This window comes from Myotis brandtii, unplaced genomic scaffold (assembly GCF_000412655.1).
Source record: "Myotis brandtii unplaced genomic scaffold, ASM41265v1 scaffold17, whole genome shotgun sequence".
NCBI classification, from domain to species: Eukaryota; Metazoa; Chordata; class Mammalia; order Chiroptera; family Vespertilionidae; genus Myotis; species Myotis brandtii.
The window spans coordinates 7521481-7537020 of record NW_005356259.1 but is presented as its reverse complement, the minus strand read 5'-3'; the positions used below and the strand labels follow the sequence as shown (position 1 = coordinate 7537020).

The 15540-nt window shown below is 50.9% G+C and overlaps 1 protein-coding gene across 1 annotated transcript in view; it reads left to right on the top strand.

The window, feature by feature from the left end:
• The window catches only part of WIPF3 (WAS/WASL interacting protein family, member 3), a 57877-nt gene extending 47523 nt beyond the window's left edge, over window positions 1-10354 (top strand). Inside the window, exons 6-10 of the mRNA XM_005863000.2 lie at window positions 4-80; window positions 1808-1963; window positions 2936-3037; window positions 7686-7762; window positions 8672-10354. Of these exons, the coding sequence (XP_005863062.1) occupies window positions 4-80; window positions 1808-1963; window positions 2936-3037; window positions 7686-7762; window positions 8672-8695 (436 nt within the window). The 3' untranslated portion in view covers window positions 8696-10354. The remainder of the gene's footprint in view (window positions 1-3; window positions 81-1807; window positions 1964-2935; window positions 3038-7685; window positions 7763-8671) is intronic.
• The last annotated feature ends 5186 nt before the right edge of the window (window positions 10355-15540 follow it).

Sequence of the window (15540 nt, the reverse complement as noted above, 5' to 3'; positions counted from 1 at the left end):
CAGCGTGCAGGCCTTACCCGCCCCGCCTGCCCCACCTGGACAGCCCTTCCTGCAGAAGAAGAGGCCGGGCCGAGGCCCAGGTGAGCGCCACTGTCTGGGTCCAGGGTGGCCAGACGGGACGGTCACCAGACGGTGCTGGCAGTCGGGGAGGTGCCGGGGCCACAGCCAGAGACCTGCTCCTGTGAGCCGCTTGGGACTACCTTGCGATGCCTTACGCTGGGCTTTTGGTTTAGAACAGACCCCTTCAGTGTCCCTGTGGAGCGTAATAAAGCCTGGCTGTGGGACTTTAGCTGGGGTGTTCATGTTAGAGGCAGGAAATCAAGGCTGAGGGCGGCTGGGAGACCTGTCCACAGTGATGCAGATCACAGGCCGGGGAATCTGGCCTAGATCCCCTCGCCTTTCCTAGCTGTGTGACCCTGGCTGGACAATCACAGCCTCTCTGTGCTTCTCCTTCTCCCCTGTGAAGAGGGGATAGCAGTAGCGCCCCCTCAGGCAGTTGTTGGAACAGGCCCTACCGCAGGGAGATCTAGAGGGGGTTATTTATTCTTCCCATCGTGTCCAGTCGCCAGACCTCCTCCCTGGGGAGGAGGGGCTGTGGTGCATTTGCTTCAGAACCAGCTTCCTGTTCAATTTTTCCTGAGTTATTTCAGCCTGGCTCCCAGCCAGCATGTCACCGGCCCTCAGGAGGTTGGATCAGTGTTTTTTTTTTTTTTTTTTTTTTTTTTGGCAGGTTCTCCTGCTGACTCAAGGAAATGGAGGGTCTGTATTTCAGCCAAATATTAAAAGTAATTCCTTTAGCTCCCCGGCAGCAGTGATTTGCGATTGAGCACACACACCTGCCCCATGACTGATGTCCATGTAGCGCAACGGCTTCGTTCACTCTTGGTGGCTGTCTGAATGGGAAGCGCTCACACACATCCACACGCACACATGCAAACACACTCATAAATACCCCAACATTATATTTACAAACACCCACACATGCACCCAACACACACCCACACGTATACACGTGTTCCTTGATCTTTCAGAAAATTCTTTGATGCATAAAGTTTCTTAAATGTATTTATTTGCATTAAAAATAACACAAGCTCATCGTAGAGCAAATAGAAAGAAATTTAAATCACCTACCATATAATAACATCACCCAGAAATAAAAACGGTCATATTTGGATGTGTTTTATTTCTTTTTTTCTGAATGTACCTATGTATTTGCATAGTTAATACCATTTTGCATATACTATTTTCTATTCTGTCTTACATATTACTTTAAAAGCAATTTATCAAATCTTTAAAACTTATTTATAAGCATATTAACATGATAATCAGTATGTACCCTATTTTCAGTGTTAGATGTTAAAGTTGATTCCCTTTTTGGTTATTGTGAATAAAACTGCAGGAAATACTTTTATAGCAGCGGTTCCCCTTTTGGGGGCTGTGCCGTCTGAAGATGAGGATGGTCATTGTCATTAAGATTATTGCAGCAGTTAACCTTTATTGAGCCCTTACTACATGCGACTTCCTTCACTCAACAACTCTAGCAGGTGTGTGTGTGTGTGTGTGTGTGTGTGTGTGCGCGTGCGTGCGTGCGCGCGCTATTATTATTCCCATTGGACAGAGGAGAAAACTGAGGCACAAAGAGGTTGTGTTATTATCCCAGTGGGAAAACTGGGATTCAGTCCAAGCAAGTTGGCTCCAGAGGCAGCCCTTTTCCTCACCATTTCATCTTACATCCGCAGGTCTCAATACCTCACCCCTCACAGCATTCACTCTAGTATCTGAATACATCCATCATCTTCTCTGTCAGGTACCAGTGGGGGAAAGCTGAACCCACCCCCAGCGCCCCCTGCGCGATCCCCCACCACGGAGCTCTCCAGCAGGAGCCAGCAGGCCCCAGGCTGGACCCCGACACCACAGCCGGGAGGTCAGCTGCGGAACGGAGGCCTGCACATGCACATCATTGGTAAGCGGGGCCTGGCAGGGAGGGGGTGGTTCCCTGTCCCAGGAGGAAGCCCGCCCGCCAGGGTGCATGCTTTGCAAGAACAGGGTGCTCACTGTAGCATAGAACAGCCCACAGGTTGTGTTAAATACAGGGTTTCCCTTGAGACTTTCTGGAGGGTCCCAGAACCCACTCTGAACCTTCTGATTGAGTTTAAAGAGAGGCAAGAAAACAAACATCAAAGCTGTGTCTGTCTCCATGGAGAAACCCATGCATAGGGCTGAAAGGATAGAGTGATTTGGATGAGGTGAATGAATGGACAGAAGGCCCAGCAGGCAGGGGGACAATGAGGGCAAAAATACGGAGATAGGAAGGAAAGTCACATGGGGTCGGATGTGACCAAAAATCTTTGGATCCCTTTGTGGGTTGAGCTACTGTCAGACACAAAGCCTGGATCATAAAGCAGGGACTCAACCACTGACAAGGCCACACCCCCCTCCCCTTGCCATCAAGGGCTCAGGACAGAGCCCGCTTGCTTGGGGACCTGGGTCAGTCCGTATGGACACAGGCCATGCTCCATCTCACCAGCCAGGCTGGGACTCCCGTTCAGCCCACTCCTCCCCACCCAACCCCTCCCAGGAGCTCAGGGGGCTTCAGGCTGTGGGGACTGTGCTGTCCCTGTGCCTGCCACGTTCCCCGCCTCTGACCCTGGAACCTGGAGAGCCCTGTGGCTCTTCGGCTCCCTTTAGAAGCTTCCTTAAGATGTTGGTGGGCGTCACTTGGGGTGGGTGATGGGGAGAGTCTGTTGATTTCATTTTTCCCGATTCCCCTTGTCCCAGCTAAACAGTAAAAATTGAGAAGTGGATAGAGGTCTGGGGGGTATAGCCCCACCATTGAAACCCTAGCACTGGGCAGGCCAACCTGTGCGCCCCGGGAAATTCCCCGACTTGGGTCATCACGGCAACCGAGTAACCTTGCCGTTTCCCGCGTGTGCAGATGACTTCGAGTCTAAATTCACGTTCCATTCTGTGGAAGACTTTCCTCCTCCGGATGAGTACAAGCCCTGCCAGAAGATTTACCCCAGCAAGATCCCCCGAAGTAAGTACCGCCCTCATGTTGCCAGGACCCCTGGTTCTCCCTGACTCTCCAGCATCCGGTGCTGCGCCTCTCAGAGATTACCGAGGCCTCTCTCACTGTGCTGGACCGTGATACAGTGCCGTCCATACGTCTGAAGTTCCAGAACACTTATCAGTCCCAGTCCCCAAGGCTTCACTTAGAGCAGGGGTTCTCAACCTTCTGGCCCTTTAAATACAGTTCCTCATGTTGTGACCCCCAACCATAAAATTATTTTCGTTGCTACTTCATAACTGTAATGTTGCTACTGTTATGAATCGTAGTGTAAATATCTGATATGCAGGATGGTCTTAGGCGACCCCTGTGAAAGGGTCATTCGACCGCCAAAGGGGTCGCGACCCACAGGTTGAGAACCACTGACTGAGAGGCTTTTACACAATACCAGAGTTAATCGTTTAATCATATTTGGGTGAATTCACCACTGATCCCTCCCCTCTCTGGGGCTTTTGACTGGGGAGCTCAACACCCCAAGGAAGATGGAATGCAGGACCTTGGCATTGGTAGCCTGGAAGAACCCTAAGAACCTCCATCTGGCAGACAGTGAAACGAGCATGTCCTCAGGTCAATGGCTCTCAACTTTGGCTACACAACAGAATGACCTAGAGAACTTAAAAACCCTGAAGGCCAGGCTGCACTAGACCAGCCAAGTTAGAATTCCTAGGTAGGGCCAGGGTGTTGGCGATTTCGAAAGCTGCTCGTCGATTCTGATGTCCAGCTAAGGCTGAAGGTCTCCCCCGGTGAGAGCTGCCGCCTCCTAGCTTCATCGTGTGGCCAGGCTCCGAGGGAGGCCTTCCCTTGGCTGAGCTGTTCAGCCCCAAGAGTGCAAGAGGGAGGGGCTGGCGTCCTGCCCCTCAGGCCCAAAGTCCAGGGAGGCAAGACTTTAGGAAGCAAAGCAAAGCAAGGTGGGGTGTTGACCACACACGGATGCTGCTTCTTGGTCAAAACATGAGCCGATTTGTGTCTGGTGCTGAGCCAATCCGATTGGACAGGAGCTGGTAAGACAGGACAGAGTCAGCAACACGGGTGAGGGTGGGATGTGCTCCCCACCCACAAGCTGAGAAAGGCCCCCAGCCCCAGGCTTCCGTGGGCCAGCGTGGAAAACTGTAAAATCATCAGAGTCCGGGCTTAGCCCAAGGCCAGGCATTCTTGAGTCTCTTTCACAAGGACCTTGGTGAGGCCCCTTCTCCAGGGTTCAGCTTCCCGCTAGTTTGAGCTGTCCACCTTCATGCCGCAACCCCGCTTCTCTGTTACACCCCAACTGCAACACACAAATGTGACCCCCTGGCCCCTGGAGGCGTTTCAGTGGCCGACCCCTAGGAGAAGCCACAGGTCAGCAGACGTTTCCTCTGAAGGGTCAGAGGTGACATAGTTGAGGTTCTGCAGGCCATATGGTCTCTGCCACTACTACTCGCTTCTGCCATTTCCACGTGAAAGCAACCATTGACAGTGTGTAAATGAATGGGTGTGGCTGTGTTCCAATAATACTTTATTCACAAACACAGTTGCTGTCTGGATTTGATCTGCTGGCCATACTCTGCTGATCTCTGTCCCAAACCATTCCAGCAGGCAGGTTCTTAAAAGTCTCCTTCTGTTACACAGCCTTTGCCAGTGTGCTACGGAGTCCTTCTACCTTCAGGCTCAGGAAATGCTCCTGCGAGGTTTCTGTGCGTTGAGCCCATGGTGCCCAGTCTCATCTCTGAGAATAAAAAAAACTCTGCCCACACACAGCTGGCCAGGAGGGTGCAGTTGGCAGTCTGTGCTGTGCTCCTTTCAACACAAATCAGTGCCCAGACCCAAACACGGGCTCCTGATACTTGGGTAGGTGAGAGGAGGAGAAACCTACTAAATGAGCTGACATCCTGCAGAGCAGAAATGGCATCTGTAATTAGCAGACATCACCTTCTACACAATTAAATTAGCATGTCCCTGCCATCCCCGCAAGCCGGAGGGTAGAACCTTGTTAATTATATCAGTGTGAGTCTGCGAAGGGTCAGGCCTGTCCCATTACATTTCTCCTTACAGTTTCCTCCTGCTCCCCCCTGGCCTGGCTCCCCAGGTTAGCGTTCTTCGAGGTCTGGGAGACAGCGTTGGTTCTGCCGGATGAGTGTTTGCCAGCATTTCTTTCCCTTTTAAGGCTGAATAATATCCTGCGGTTGGATACTCCACATTCTCTTTTATCCGTTCATCCACCAGTGGACACTTGCCCTGCCTCTACCTCTCAGCACTTGTTAGAATGCCGCTGAACATGGGTATACGATTATCTCTCTGAGACCCAGCTTTCATTCTTTGTGTGCATCCCCAGGAGTAGAATTGCTGGATCATAGGGAAAGTCTACTTTTAATGTGGGGGGTGAGGGGAGCCCACCATAGTGTTTTCCATTGTCCATTCCCGTCGACAGTGCATAAGGAGAGATGCAGAGCGTTCCTTTCTGCTGTGTGAGGAAAGCGATTCTCCTTTAGCTCTGCTGTTGTTAACAGTGGTGTTTAGGAAAGCCAGGGAGCATGGCTGAGCTATGGAGGGGCCTGTAGTATTGCCCAGCGGTTCTCCCGGGGAGGGGGGACCCACCCCCAGAGGACCCTGGTGCTGTCTGGAGACAGGTTTTGTTGTTGCAGATGGTCTGGGGCATAGAGGATGTGCTACTGGCATCTGGGATAATGCTGAACAGCCCGCAGCTCACAGGCAGGCCACACACCATCAACCAGCCCCAAATGAGCCACATTAAGAAACCCTGGCCTAGAGGAAGCCTTTTCTGTGGTCGACTGGAGTTTTTTAAACCTAAGAACAGTCAGTTCAAGGTCAGACTGCCACGTGGAATTAGGGCTGTATATCAGTGTATTTTTAATTTTCATTCAGTTAATAAACTGGCTAAAAATCTAGCACTCTCTATGTCATTTACCTGAAAATATCTTTATTCAAAAACAAACGCAGTCCTAGCTGGTTTGGCACAGTGGATAGAGCGTCGGCCTGCAGACCCAAGGGTCCTGGGTTTGATTCTGGTCAAGGGCATGTACTTGGTTGCAGGCTCCGCCCTGGCCTGGGCCCTGGTCAGGGCACATGCAGGAGGCAACCAATCAATGTGTTTCTCTCACATCGATATTTCTCCCTGTTTTTCCCTCTCTCTTCCCCTCTTTCTAAAAATCAATGGAAAAATATCCTGGGGTGAAGATTTAAAAAAAAGAACAAGTGCACTCATTAATTTAAAAAGCACTTTAATGGGAATTACAGAGCCCGTTGGATTCGGGGTGTGGCAGTTGCAGAGACCTCCTGTGAGAGAGTTCTCTCAGAAAACCGTGTCCTGCCTCAGCAGGTTCCCAAGACCACATCTGGGTTCTTATAGAAAACTGAAAAGGTGTTCTTAGGAGATTAAAGCAAACCAGCTGGTCCAGGAAGAATCAATTCGGTCTGTTACACATACTGTTATGAATTTTAAAAATAGTTCTGGTCATTCTCCTTAGACAATTCCCAGCCTGCTTTTCCTCCCAGGGAGCACACACAGCAGCTGGCGTGTTCGGATGACTGCTATTCTTGGAATGTCACCCCACATTCTCTGAGCCTTTGTAAACATTCACACAGCTGCTAGGACTCCTTCAGAGGAAGATTCCCGGACACTTTAGACTCCCGGACACTTTTCTTGAACACGGGTTGTCGTCAGGTTTTCAATCTTAGAAATAATTTGCGATGGCTATTCCTGCTGCTCACGCTGCTTTGTGAGGAGCACAGCAGTGGGGGTGTCCGGAGGACTTGGGGAGGTGGTTCTTTAATTCTCGTCTGTGGCAGAAGCAGGACAAGAGGGTCTTGTACCAAATGCAGCAGGAGAAGCGACTTCAGGACCACCGTTCGGAACACCTGACTCAGGAGAAGTCCTCACAGGAACGTCAGGGAATGTGGATTAAAACTCAGCCATAAAAGTATATGAAAATAAATAAGTAAAACTCAGCCAGACCAGTGAGACCATATATATGCATATAAACACCTATACCTACACGGTAAATCCCAAATGGAAAAGTATCTGGAGGGATAAACACCAAACTCGGAGCAGCGGTGACTCCGGGATGGAAAATGGGGATTGGGTGGAGGGGTAGGCAGAGAGGGCCACTTCAGGTTGGTTTTCTTTCTCCTGTTACGTTCTTCTGTATTTGAAGTCTCCATTATGAGAATATATATAACTTGTATAATATTTCAACACAATGCATTTCAGAGAAGGAGTTGGGTCCTGATGGGACAGAGGGTGACTGACAACATGTACTTACCTTTGGCTCTTTTTCAAAGCAAGGCCAGCGCTGTGGGTGGCACGTTCGGGTGCTGGGGCTGGCGGGTGTCTGAGCTAAGATGCTCTCTGTCTAGACACTGAGACAACAGGCCCCTGTGGCTTGTCCCCCCACCCCAGCATGCTGGATGTGGCCCGTGGACGCGAAGTCCGGGACCCAGAAGCAGTGTGGAAACACACAGTCTGGGGCCAGCAGCTGCAGGTCTCAGGTGGGCTGGCTCACGTTGCTCTGGTTCCTTTGCTGCTACTGTCAGCGCTGTGAGCACCGGTGTAGCCCGTGTCTCTGTGCCATGCACAGCCGGGCCCTGCGCCAGCAGATGGTGAGATTGTCCCCGTGCCTTTCAGGCCGTACACCTGGTCCCTGGCTCCACGCTGAGGCTGCTGGGCAGAGCTCCGATGACATCAAAGGCAGAAACTCTCAGGTAACGCGTCCCTCAGGTCCCTCGGAGACGGTGAGGGTATGTCGTCTCTTAACGGCTTCACCCCTTTCCTCAGGGAGAGCCACGGGGTGTGCCTTTGTTTCCCGCTGGAATGACACTCAGAACTTTAAAACCTAAAGAGTGAGGGTGGGGGGTGGTCCCTGGAATCACCACCACATAACCCCTGTGGACTCATCTGCAGTCACCACGTCTACTCCCCATTCATTCTGCCCTCCTATGTCAGCTCGAGCAGCCTGAGAGACTGTAACATTTATAAAACATAGTTCCATGTTCTCTCTCATACATAGAATACGTGGTTTCTTACCCTGGGGGGGGGGCATTCTTTACTCATCAATATTATAATATTTTTAAAGTTTTTTTTATTGAGCATTTTTATTTGAAACTAGAGGCCCAGTGCACAAATTCGTGCATGGGTGGGGTCTGGCCAACCAGCCCTGATGGGGGCTGATCAGCTGTGGGAGGTTGGCCATCTGGCCCTGCCCCTCCCTGATTGGGGTTGGGGGCCGATCCAGGCCCCTATTGGGCTGGTTGGCCACTGCAGTGTGCATCATAGCAACCGGTCGTTCTGGTCGTTTCAGTCGCTTGGCTTTTATATATATAGATTTCTGGCTAAAGTCAGACTGTGTGAAACATAAAAGATGAAAAATGCTTGAGCCTATGCATGTTATACAATGGCATTAGGCCCCGCCTGTCATGAACTACATGTCCCATTTCATCCCTTTCCACCTGCAACCCTGGGTAAAAATCAGCTCCTTGCGTATGAGGGGGCATCAGGCCCTGGCAGCCTTGCACAGAGAGAGCACTTCGGTGCCCAGCCCTGGGAGGTGAGGGGTAGTCACCTGTGTGCAGAGTCTTCTAACCCCACCTGGTGATGCTGTCTTGTTTCCACAGTTAACTCTGAAGACGCTCCGATGAGAAGACTGAGGAAGCCCATGTCCTGCGAGCCCCTGAGGCTCCCCACTGCGGACAGGCATCCCAGGAGGCCGTGTCTGACCTCACTGCACTCCAGTTGCAATGCAGTTGACATACAGGCTCTGCATGGAGCATTTATTTATTGTAAATACGTGGTTTGCACAGGCTTTAAATCGGTATCATAGTCGACTTTTATTTTGTAAAAAAGCTACCCTCACCGTTTCTCCATTTTTTCAAAATGCATCTTGGCATTCGCCTGCCGGTGCAGATGGAGCCCTGCCCCACCCCACAGCGTCCGTCCCGTGACTGTAAAGACCGTGCAGGCTGGCCCTTCCTGCGTACGGACCCGTGTTTAGAAGATTCCTTGGTTTGCCAGCTGCCCCACAGTCACAGTATCCACGGTGACTTCTGATTGGCATGATTTTATGTTCTCAGCACGCAAACTGCAGAATCAAACCAAACAATGCCTTATACGTGACACAGCTCAGAGACCCGAGTGTCCCCTCTCCCAGACGACGCACTCGGCCTCCAGCGGACGGGACGCCACGTCCCGCTTCCGTCTTGCAGTACAGGGATTCTTTTTTTTTCCTGCCTAATGTAAATATAACACAAAGCCCAGGCAGGCGTGGGCTCGGCCCCTTTTGTAAATGAATGATCCTACGAGTAGCCAATGCTCTGTTTACAGTGCCCCTCGTGCCCAAGTCCCCTCCAAGCCCCTTCCTGGACCTCCAAGCCCCTTCCTGGCAGCCAGGCCGACGTGGGGTGAGCTTTAGGGGATTGGGGTATTTTCCTTGCAAGTTAGAAACCTGCATCACACTCATTTTTAGAGTAAATTACTAATCCTATCTCAGCGGTCTGTATTTTTTCTCCCAAGTGCAGGATTTCTATGGCAAGAAAAAGTGTGGGCCGAATGTATTAGGAACTATCTGCCTCAAATGTCTGGTTCCCCACCCCCAGGCCTAGGGCCACCCCTCAGGCAAAACCTAGCTCCCTCTGAGCTGAAGAACAGAACTGGCCCGAGATCTGGTGGGGGGTACCTCTCTGGGGGCAGCTGTGTCCACGGTCAGCCACCCCTGGATAAGGAGCAGGCCAGGGTGGGCTCCGACCGCTGCTCACACCCATGGTCTCGAGCTGGAGAGGGAACAGAAGTGTGTGTGTGCTTGCCGCCTGGCTCCCAGGGCTCCCTGTCCTGGGAGAGGCCGGCTGTGACAGAGGAAGGGGAGAAAATAGAAGGAAACACGCTCATCTCTGGCCTGTTATCAAAATAGCTGCAGATGAAAGGAAGTTGTGGAAGGAGAGGCTGGCAGGCGGTAAAAATGTTTCCTCTGGAACCAGCCTCGCCTGGGCTCCCATCTCGAGGGGACCATACCCAGACCAAGCCATCCAAAAAGGCAGCGGCTAGGAGGGTTCTGCTCACACGTGACTGCACGCACCTAGTGGTGGTCCGGAGTCACCTAGGATGCTACCCTCCATCATTGTGCTTCCTCCTTGCAGGGAGAAGCCAGTGAGCGAGGTCAAGTTCCCTTCTCTGGGGACTAAATCAAGCCAAATTGTAACAGAAATCAATGGAAAAGAAGATTTCCAGGTCACAGCTCTGGGCATAGTTGCTGGGTTTCAGATGTTCTGGAAGGTTTCTGAAAGGTCAGACTTCCTTTATTATAACAGTATTCACATCACCTTCCTCCCAGTTGTATGACAGAGTTGCAAAGGATTTAAATATCGTGGTCAAGAAGGCCCTAGACCAGTGGTTCTCAACCTTCTGGCCCTTTAAATACAGTTTCTCATGTTGTGACCCAACCATAAAATTATTTTCGTTGCTACTTCATAACTGTAATGTTGCTACTGTTACGAATCATAATGTAAATATCTGATATGCAGGATGGTCTTAGGCGACCCCTGTGAAAGGGTCGTTGGACCGCCAAAGGGGTCGCGACCCACAGGTTGAGAACCGCGGCCCTAGACAAAGGCAGTCCTGCCTACGGGGCACCGCCTGCCCCGTGAGGTGCTTATACGTGCTCGGTCCACAACGCTGGGCTGGAAATGAAAAACGAAACTATTCAAGGGCAGACAGAAGGAATGAGCAGAAACCACAAATCGCAATTGGGGGGTGGGGGGGCCCAGATCTCAGGAGTCGGCATCGCATCGCTCCTCTGAGACCGATCACTGCATTCGGGCCCCTTGGACTCGCAGGACAGAGGTGGAGCCCCTGACCATGCACCCCCTGCCGCCCCCAGACAGCTGATCACTGCGGTCTCCGTCCTCGGAGATTCCCACAACAGGCCTGTCGTCTGTGCTCCCCAGTGTTTCCCACGCATTTTGTATTTATAAATATAAACAAATATAAAAAGCCTCTGCAGGTTATTTCTCTGTACCTAATAAACTTTGGCAAACGGACATGCTTCTGGCCGTCTCCCTGTGGAAACCTAGCGTGGTCACCAGTACTGAGCTCAGGGTCAGGAGGGCTTCTGACAGGATGAAGCCCGGTACTCGGCTGCCTCCGGCGCTGCTGAAATGTCCTGTTAGAGTCAGGCCTTTCTTTACTGAGCTGACGTTTCTGACTAAATCACAGTCACAGTTTCGTCTGATGTTCCCCTGGTGTTTGTAAGTTAACTGAATGGGTATTTGGAAAAACCAACTAAGGGAAAAACTTTCTTAAATGCATTTTTTTTCAGGTTTATTAATATGGGTAGCCTGGCCACATGGCCCAGTGGTTGAGCGTCGACCTATGAATCAGGAGGTCACGGTTCGATCCCTGGTCAGGGCACATGCGTGGGTTGTGGGCTCAATCCCCAGTGTGGGACATGGAGGAGACAGCTAATCAATGATTCTCTCTCATCATGGATGTCTCTCTTTCTCTCTCTCTGAAATCAATAAAAACATTTAAAATGTGTGTGTGTGTGTGTGTGTGTGTGTGTTTATGTAGAGAATTCCTCTAACTTCTGTTTAAAAGGAACAACTTTCAACCTAAAGTACGCTTAGCACCACCCCCCACAACGTAGCAAACTCCTCCAAAAACCTCCTGTATGGAGCAGCAGAATCACCCCAACCTCCATGCCAGTACTTGCAGGTGAACTCCGAAATGTGGGAAGGGGAGGGGAGGTTTACCCACGGGAGACGCTGGCTCAGGGAAGTGAATTACTTCACCAGCCTGTGCCTCAGTTTCCTCACCTGTGAAATGGAGATATCAACATGTACCTGAGCATATAGTGGTAACAGCTCAGTGATGTAACACCCAGGCAACCCTTAACCCCCTGCGTCACAGCAGACCCGGGCATTGGCCTGCCCCTGGCCCTGAGACCCGAACTCCGGGGGACAACGCCATGGGAAGATGAGGGCAGATACAGGGCGATGCTCCCTAGGCCAAGGAGTGCTGAAGACCGCCAGCCGAGCCCTGGCGTAAGGAGACGGCCCTCGGGAGGAACCCACGCTGCCCGCACGTGGACCTTGGGCTTCTAGCCTCCGGCCCGGTGAGAGTTCATTTCTGTTGTTTAGCGGTACTTTGTTAAAGCAGCCCTAGCAAACGAATGCGGGCTTTGTCTCCTTGGAGTTTTGCAGGAGTACATTACAGGGAAAAGAGCTGGAGGTCAAGTTTAAAGGGTTAGCAGTTCCTGGTCATATAAATGGGGCAGTCGACTACTCTGACCTTGACAGAGGTCACTCATTTCCATGAACAAGATAAGTAGTTGCATTTGCCCATCCTGGTGGAGACAGGGTCGTGGGAGCAACCTGGCATTTCTAGGCCACAGGAGTGTAGAGAGGCTGACTTTTTTCTTAAGCGGCATCCTTCCCTCTGGTGGACCCACTCTGGGCTTTAAAATAAAGATGCGTGGCATAGATGCCAGCAGCCATTTGGAGCATCTAGACTCCTGTTGCTAGTACGGCTTTAATGGTGGTGACACAAACCCAACATAAAGTTTACCATCCTAACCATGTTTAAGTATACCATTCAGTAGTGTTGAGTGCATTCACATGATTGTGCAGCCAATCTCCAGAACTCCTTTATGATCCACAAAACTTTAACTTTATACCCCCTAAGAAATTCCCCATTTCCCCCTCCCTGCCCCTCACCTACGTGGAATAATACAATACTTGCTGTTTTGAGACTGGCTTATTTCACTTAGCATGATGTCCTCAGGGCATCCATGTTGTAGAATGTGTCAGAATTTCCTTCCTCTTTAAGGCTGAATAGTATTCCATTTTATGTATATACTGCATTCTGTTTATTCATTCATCCATGCATCGATGAATTCTTGGGTAGTTGCCACGTTCTAGCTTTCATGAATAATGCTGCTGTGAACATGGCTGTACACATATTTCTTTGAAAACATGCTTTTAATTTTTTAGGGTATATACTCAGAAGTGGGATTGCTAGATTATATGCTAATTCTCTTTGTAATTTTTTTTGAGGGCCCTCCACACTGATTTCCACCCGCACTGCACGTTTTTACATTCCCACAGTAAAACACAAGGGTTCCAATTTTTCCAGGCCCCCCTCAACACTTGTCAGTTCTGGTTTTTTACAGCAGCATCCTGATGGGTGTGAGGTGGTATCTCCTTGTGGTTTTGTATTTATTTTTAAAGAGTGAACTTACCCACAGAATGGTACAGAAATGGAGGAAACTGCTGAAAAGGTTGGGTTTTCTGAAGATTAAAGTGAGAAAAAACACATCTCCTTTTACACATCAGTCGTGACTGGTGCCCACATTTATTCATGAGACACAAGGTAGAAACGGCCACCGGACATCAGTTTCAGTTATTTTTTTGCTTTTTTTTTTATTGTATGCTTGATGTATTTAGGGACAATTCCAAGGGCAAGCACTGGATGGGGAAGTTGTCTGGGTTGTGGATATTGTACAAAAGGCTGTTAAGACGACACGGTCAGTTCCCACTGCAGGAAGCAGAGTCTCCTTTTTAGCACTCCCTGCCCACAGCATTGTCCAGCTCACACATTTACCTCCTCACAACATGATCGCAAACGTGTGCGTGTTCATTCCCACGAGACATCTGCACGTGACGGGTCGGGATGTTTGACAGAGACCACAGGCGGGGAGCTGGGACGCAGGGCCTGTGGGGTGAAGTGCCGGAAGCACAGAATATTCTGGGACAGTGTGTGCCTGGGACCCTCCCCCCTCCCCCTTAGACAGGAAGGCATGGCCAGCGAGGTGGTTCCCGCTCCCCTTCCTCTATGTGCTTCCCTCCTCACACTGAGAGCTCAGCGGAACACCTTCCCCATAAATGACTTGTCATCTCCTCGGTGGAGCGTGCAGTTACCGGTTCCAGAACACACACCGGTCCCACCTGGCTTCCCTGCTGGGCCAGCCGCACGTGGGGTGACATCAGTTAGGGAGCAAAGTGGTTTGCCTGGTTAATAACTATTTTTATACCTACTCAGCCACCCAGTAGTGAAGGAACCGGCTGCTATAATCTAATAGGCACACGCCTGCTCTGTTAGACAGCTTGTCAGGCAGACTCTTTCTAATGAGAACACTGTGTCTTAGGTTACTGGGCACGAAAGAATCGCCATCATTTCAAGTACATCCTTATTCTACCTAAAGCTCCAAGCCACCTCCTGGAGTGAAAGAGAACTGCTTCTGCTCTGTTCATGTACCTTCCTGGAGGCTGTGGTCAGTCCCTCTACTAGGCAAGACTGACTGGCTTATGCCTGGCTGTGGGGTGGGAGGGGGGGAGAAGCTGCCCCTACGGCCATGTCTTCCGTCTGCACAATGCACAGCACCCCCACCCGAGGGTTAATGGATACACAGATGGTGTTTTAGGAAGCTATTTATACTCTGACCTTTAAACATTATCTTACAGTTCATCTCGAATATTTGTTTTCTCCATATTGCCTTTAGAAAAGCCATCCCCCGGTCAAGGAGTTATCCACGTAAGGATATGCATTTTTTTAAAAGCACGGTCTGTGGGGAGCGTTTAAAGAACAAGCAGTGCCCCCAGCAACAGCCTGCTCAAAACCCGACAACCTATTCCAGGCTGCTCATCTAAGTGAATACAAGTCCCTAGAAGTGAACAGGCCACTTCGGCAGGTTCCTGGCTCTCTTCTTGCCCTTCCCTGTGATGCCCACTGTACGAGGACTCTGTCCATTGCTATTATTGGGTCCGACTGTACACAGACTGCCTCTGGGCCTGAGGGAAGCACCCCAGCCGGGTTGACCGGCTGCCAGGCTGTGCCACGGAGGGCTGCCTCGCCCTCTAGTGGTCACCCAGGGGCATCACAATTGCGATGTACAGTGTGAGCCCAGACAACTCTCCATCAGGGTTGGCCCTTCTCTGAAGTGCTGGGCTAAGGTCAGCGCCCCCTCACAGAAGCAGCCATTGTGTGTCCCACTGCACCACGCTGGGCAATGGCCTAAGGCTGGCTGGGTCACCGTGACCTCTGTGTGGCCCATAATAATGAAAGCAGGCCTGTCATTTATTCTCACTAGCCTCCTTTTGGTAAAACCCTGGATCACTTTAAGCATCACAGGTCTGATGCAATGTTTCCATAACAGGTGGAGGTGAGACCTCAGTGTGAAACTCGGTGTTTTAAAGAACCACTCTGTAGGTGGGCTTAGGGGGGATAGGGTACCTCCATCGCTCTGGAACCCCACCCTGGCCCCCTTAGCAGCTGTAGGCAGACACTCTGAGAATGGCAGCTGGAGGAGACCCTAAGTGAATCAGCAGTCAAGGCCCGAACCTGGGCAAAGGCTCGGGGACTACAAGCCACCACGCACGGCTGCTGTTAACTTTGTCAGCCCCACAGTCTTCCTTGCTGTCACTGCCTGTAGTTAGTCATTTTCCTACAAACCTCCTGGGCAAAGAGCTCACGGTGCTCTTCAAGGGCAGTTGGTAGG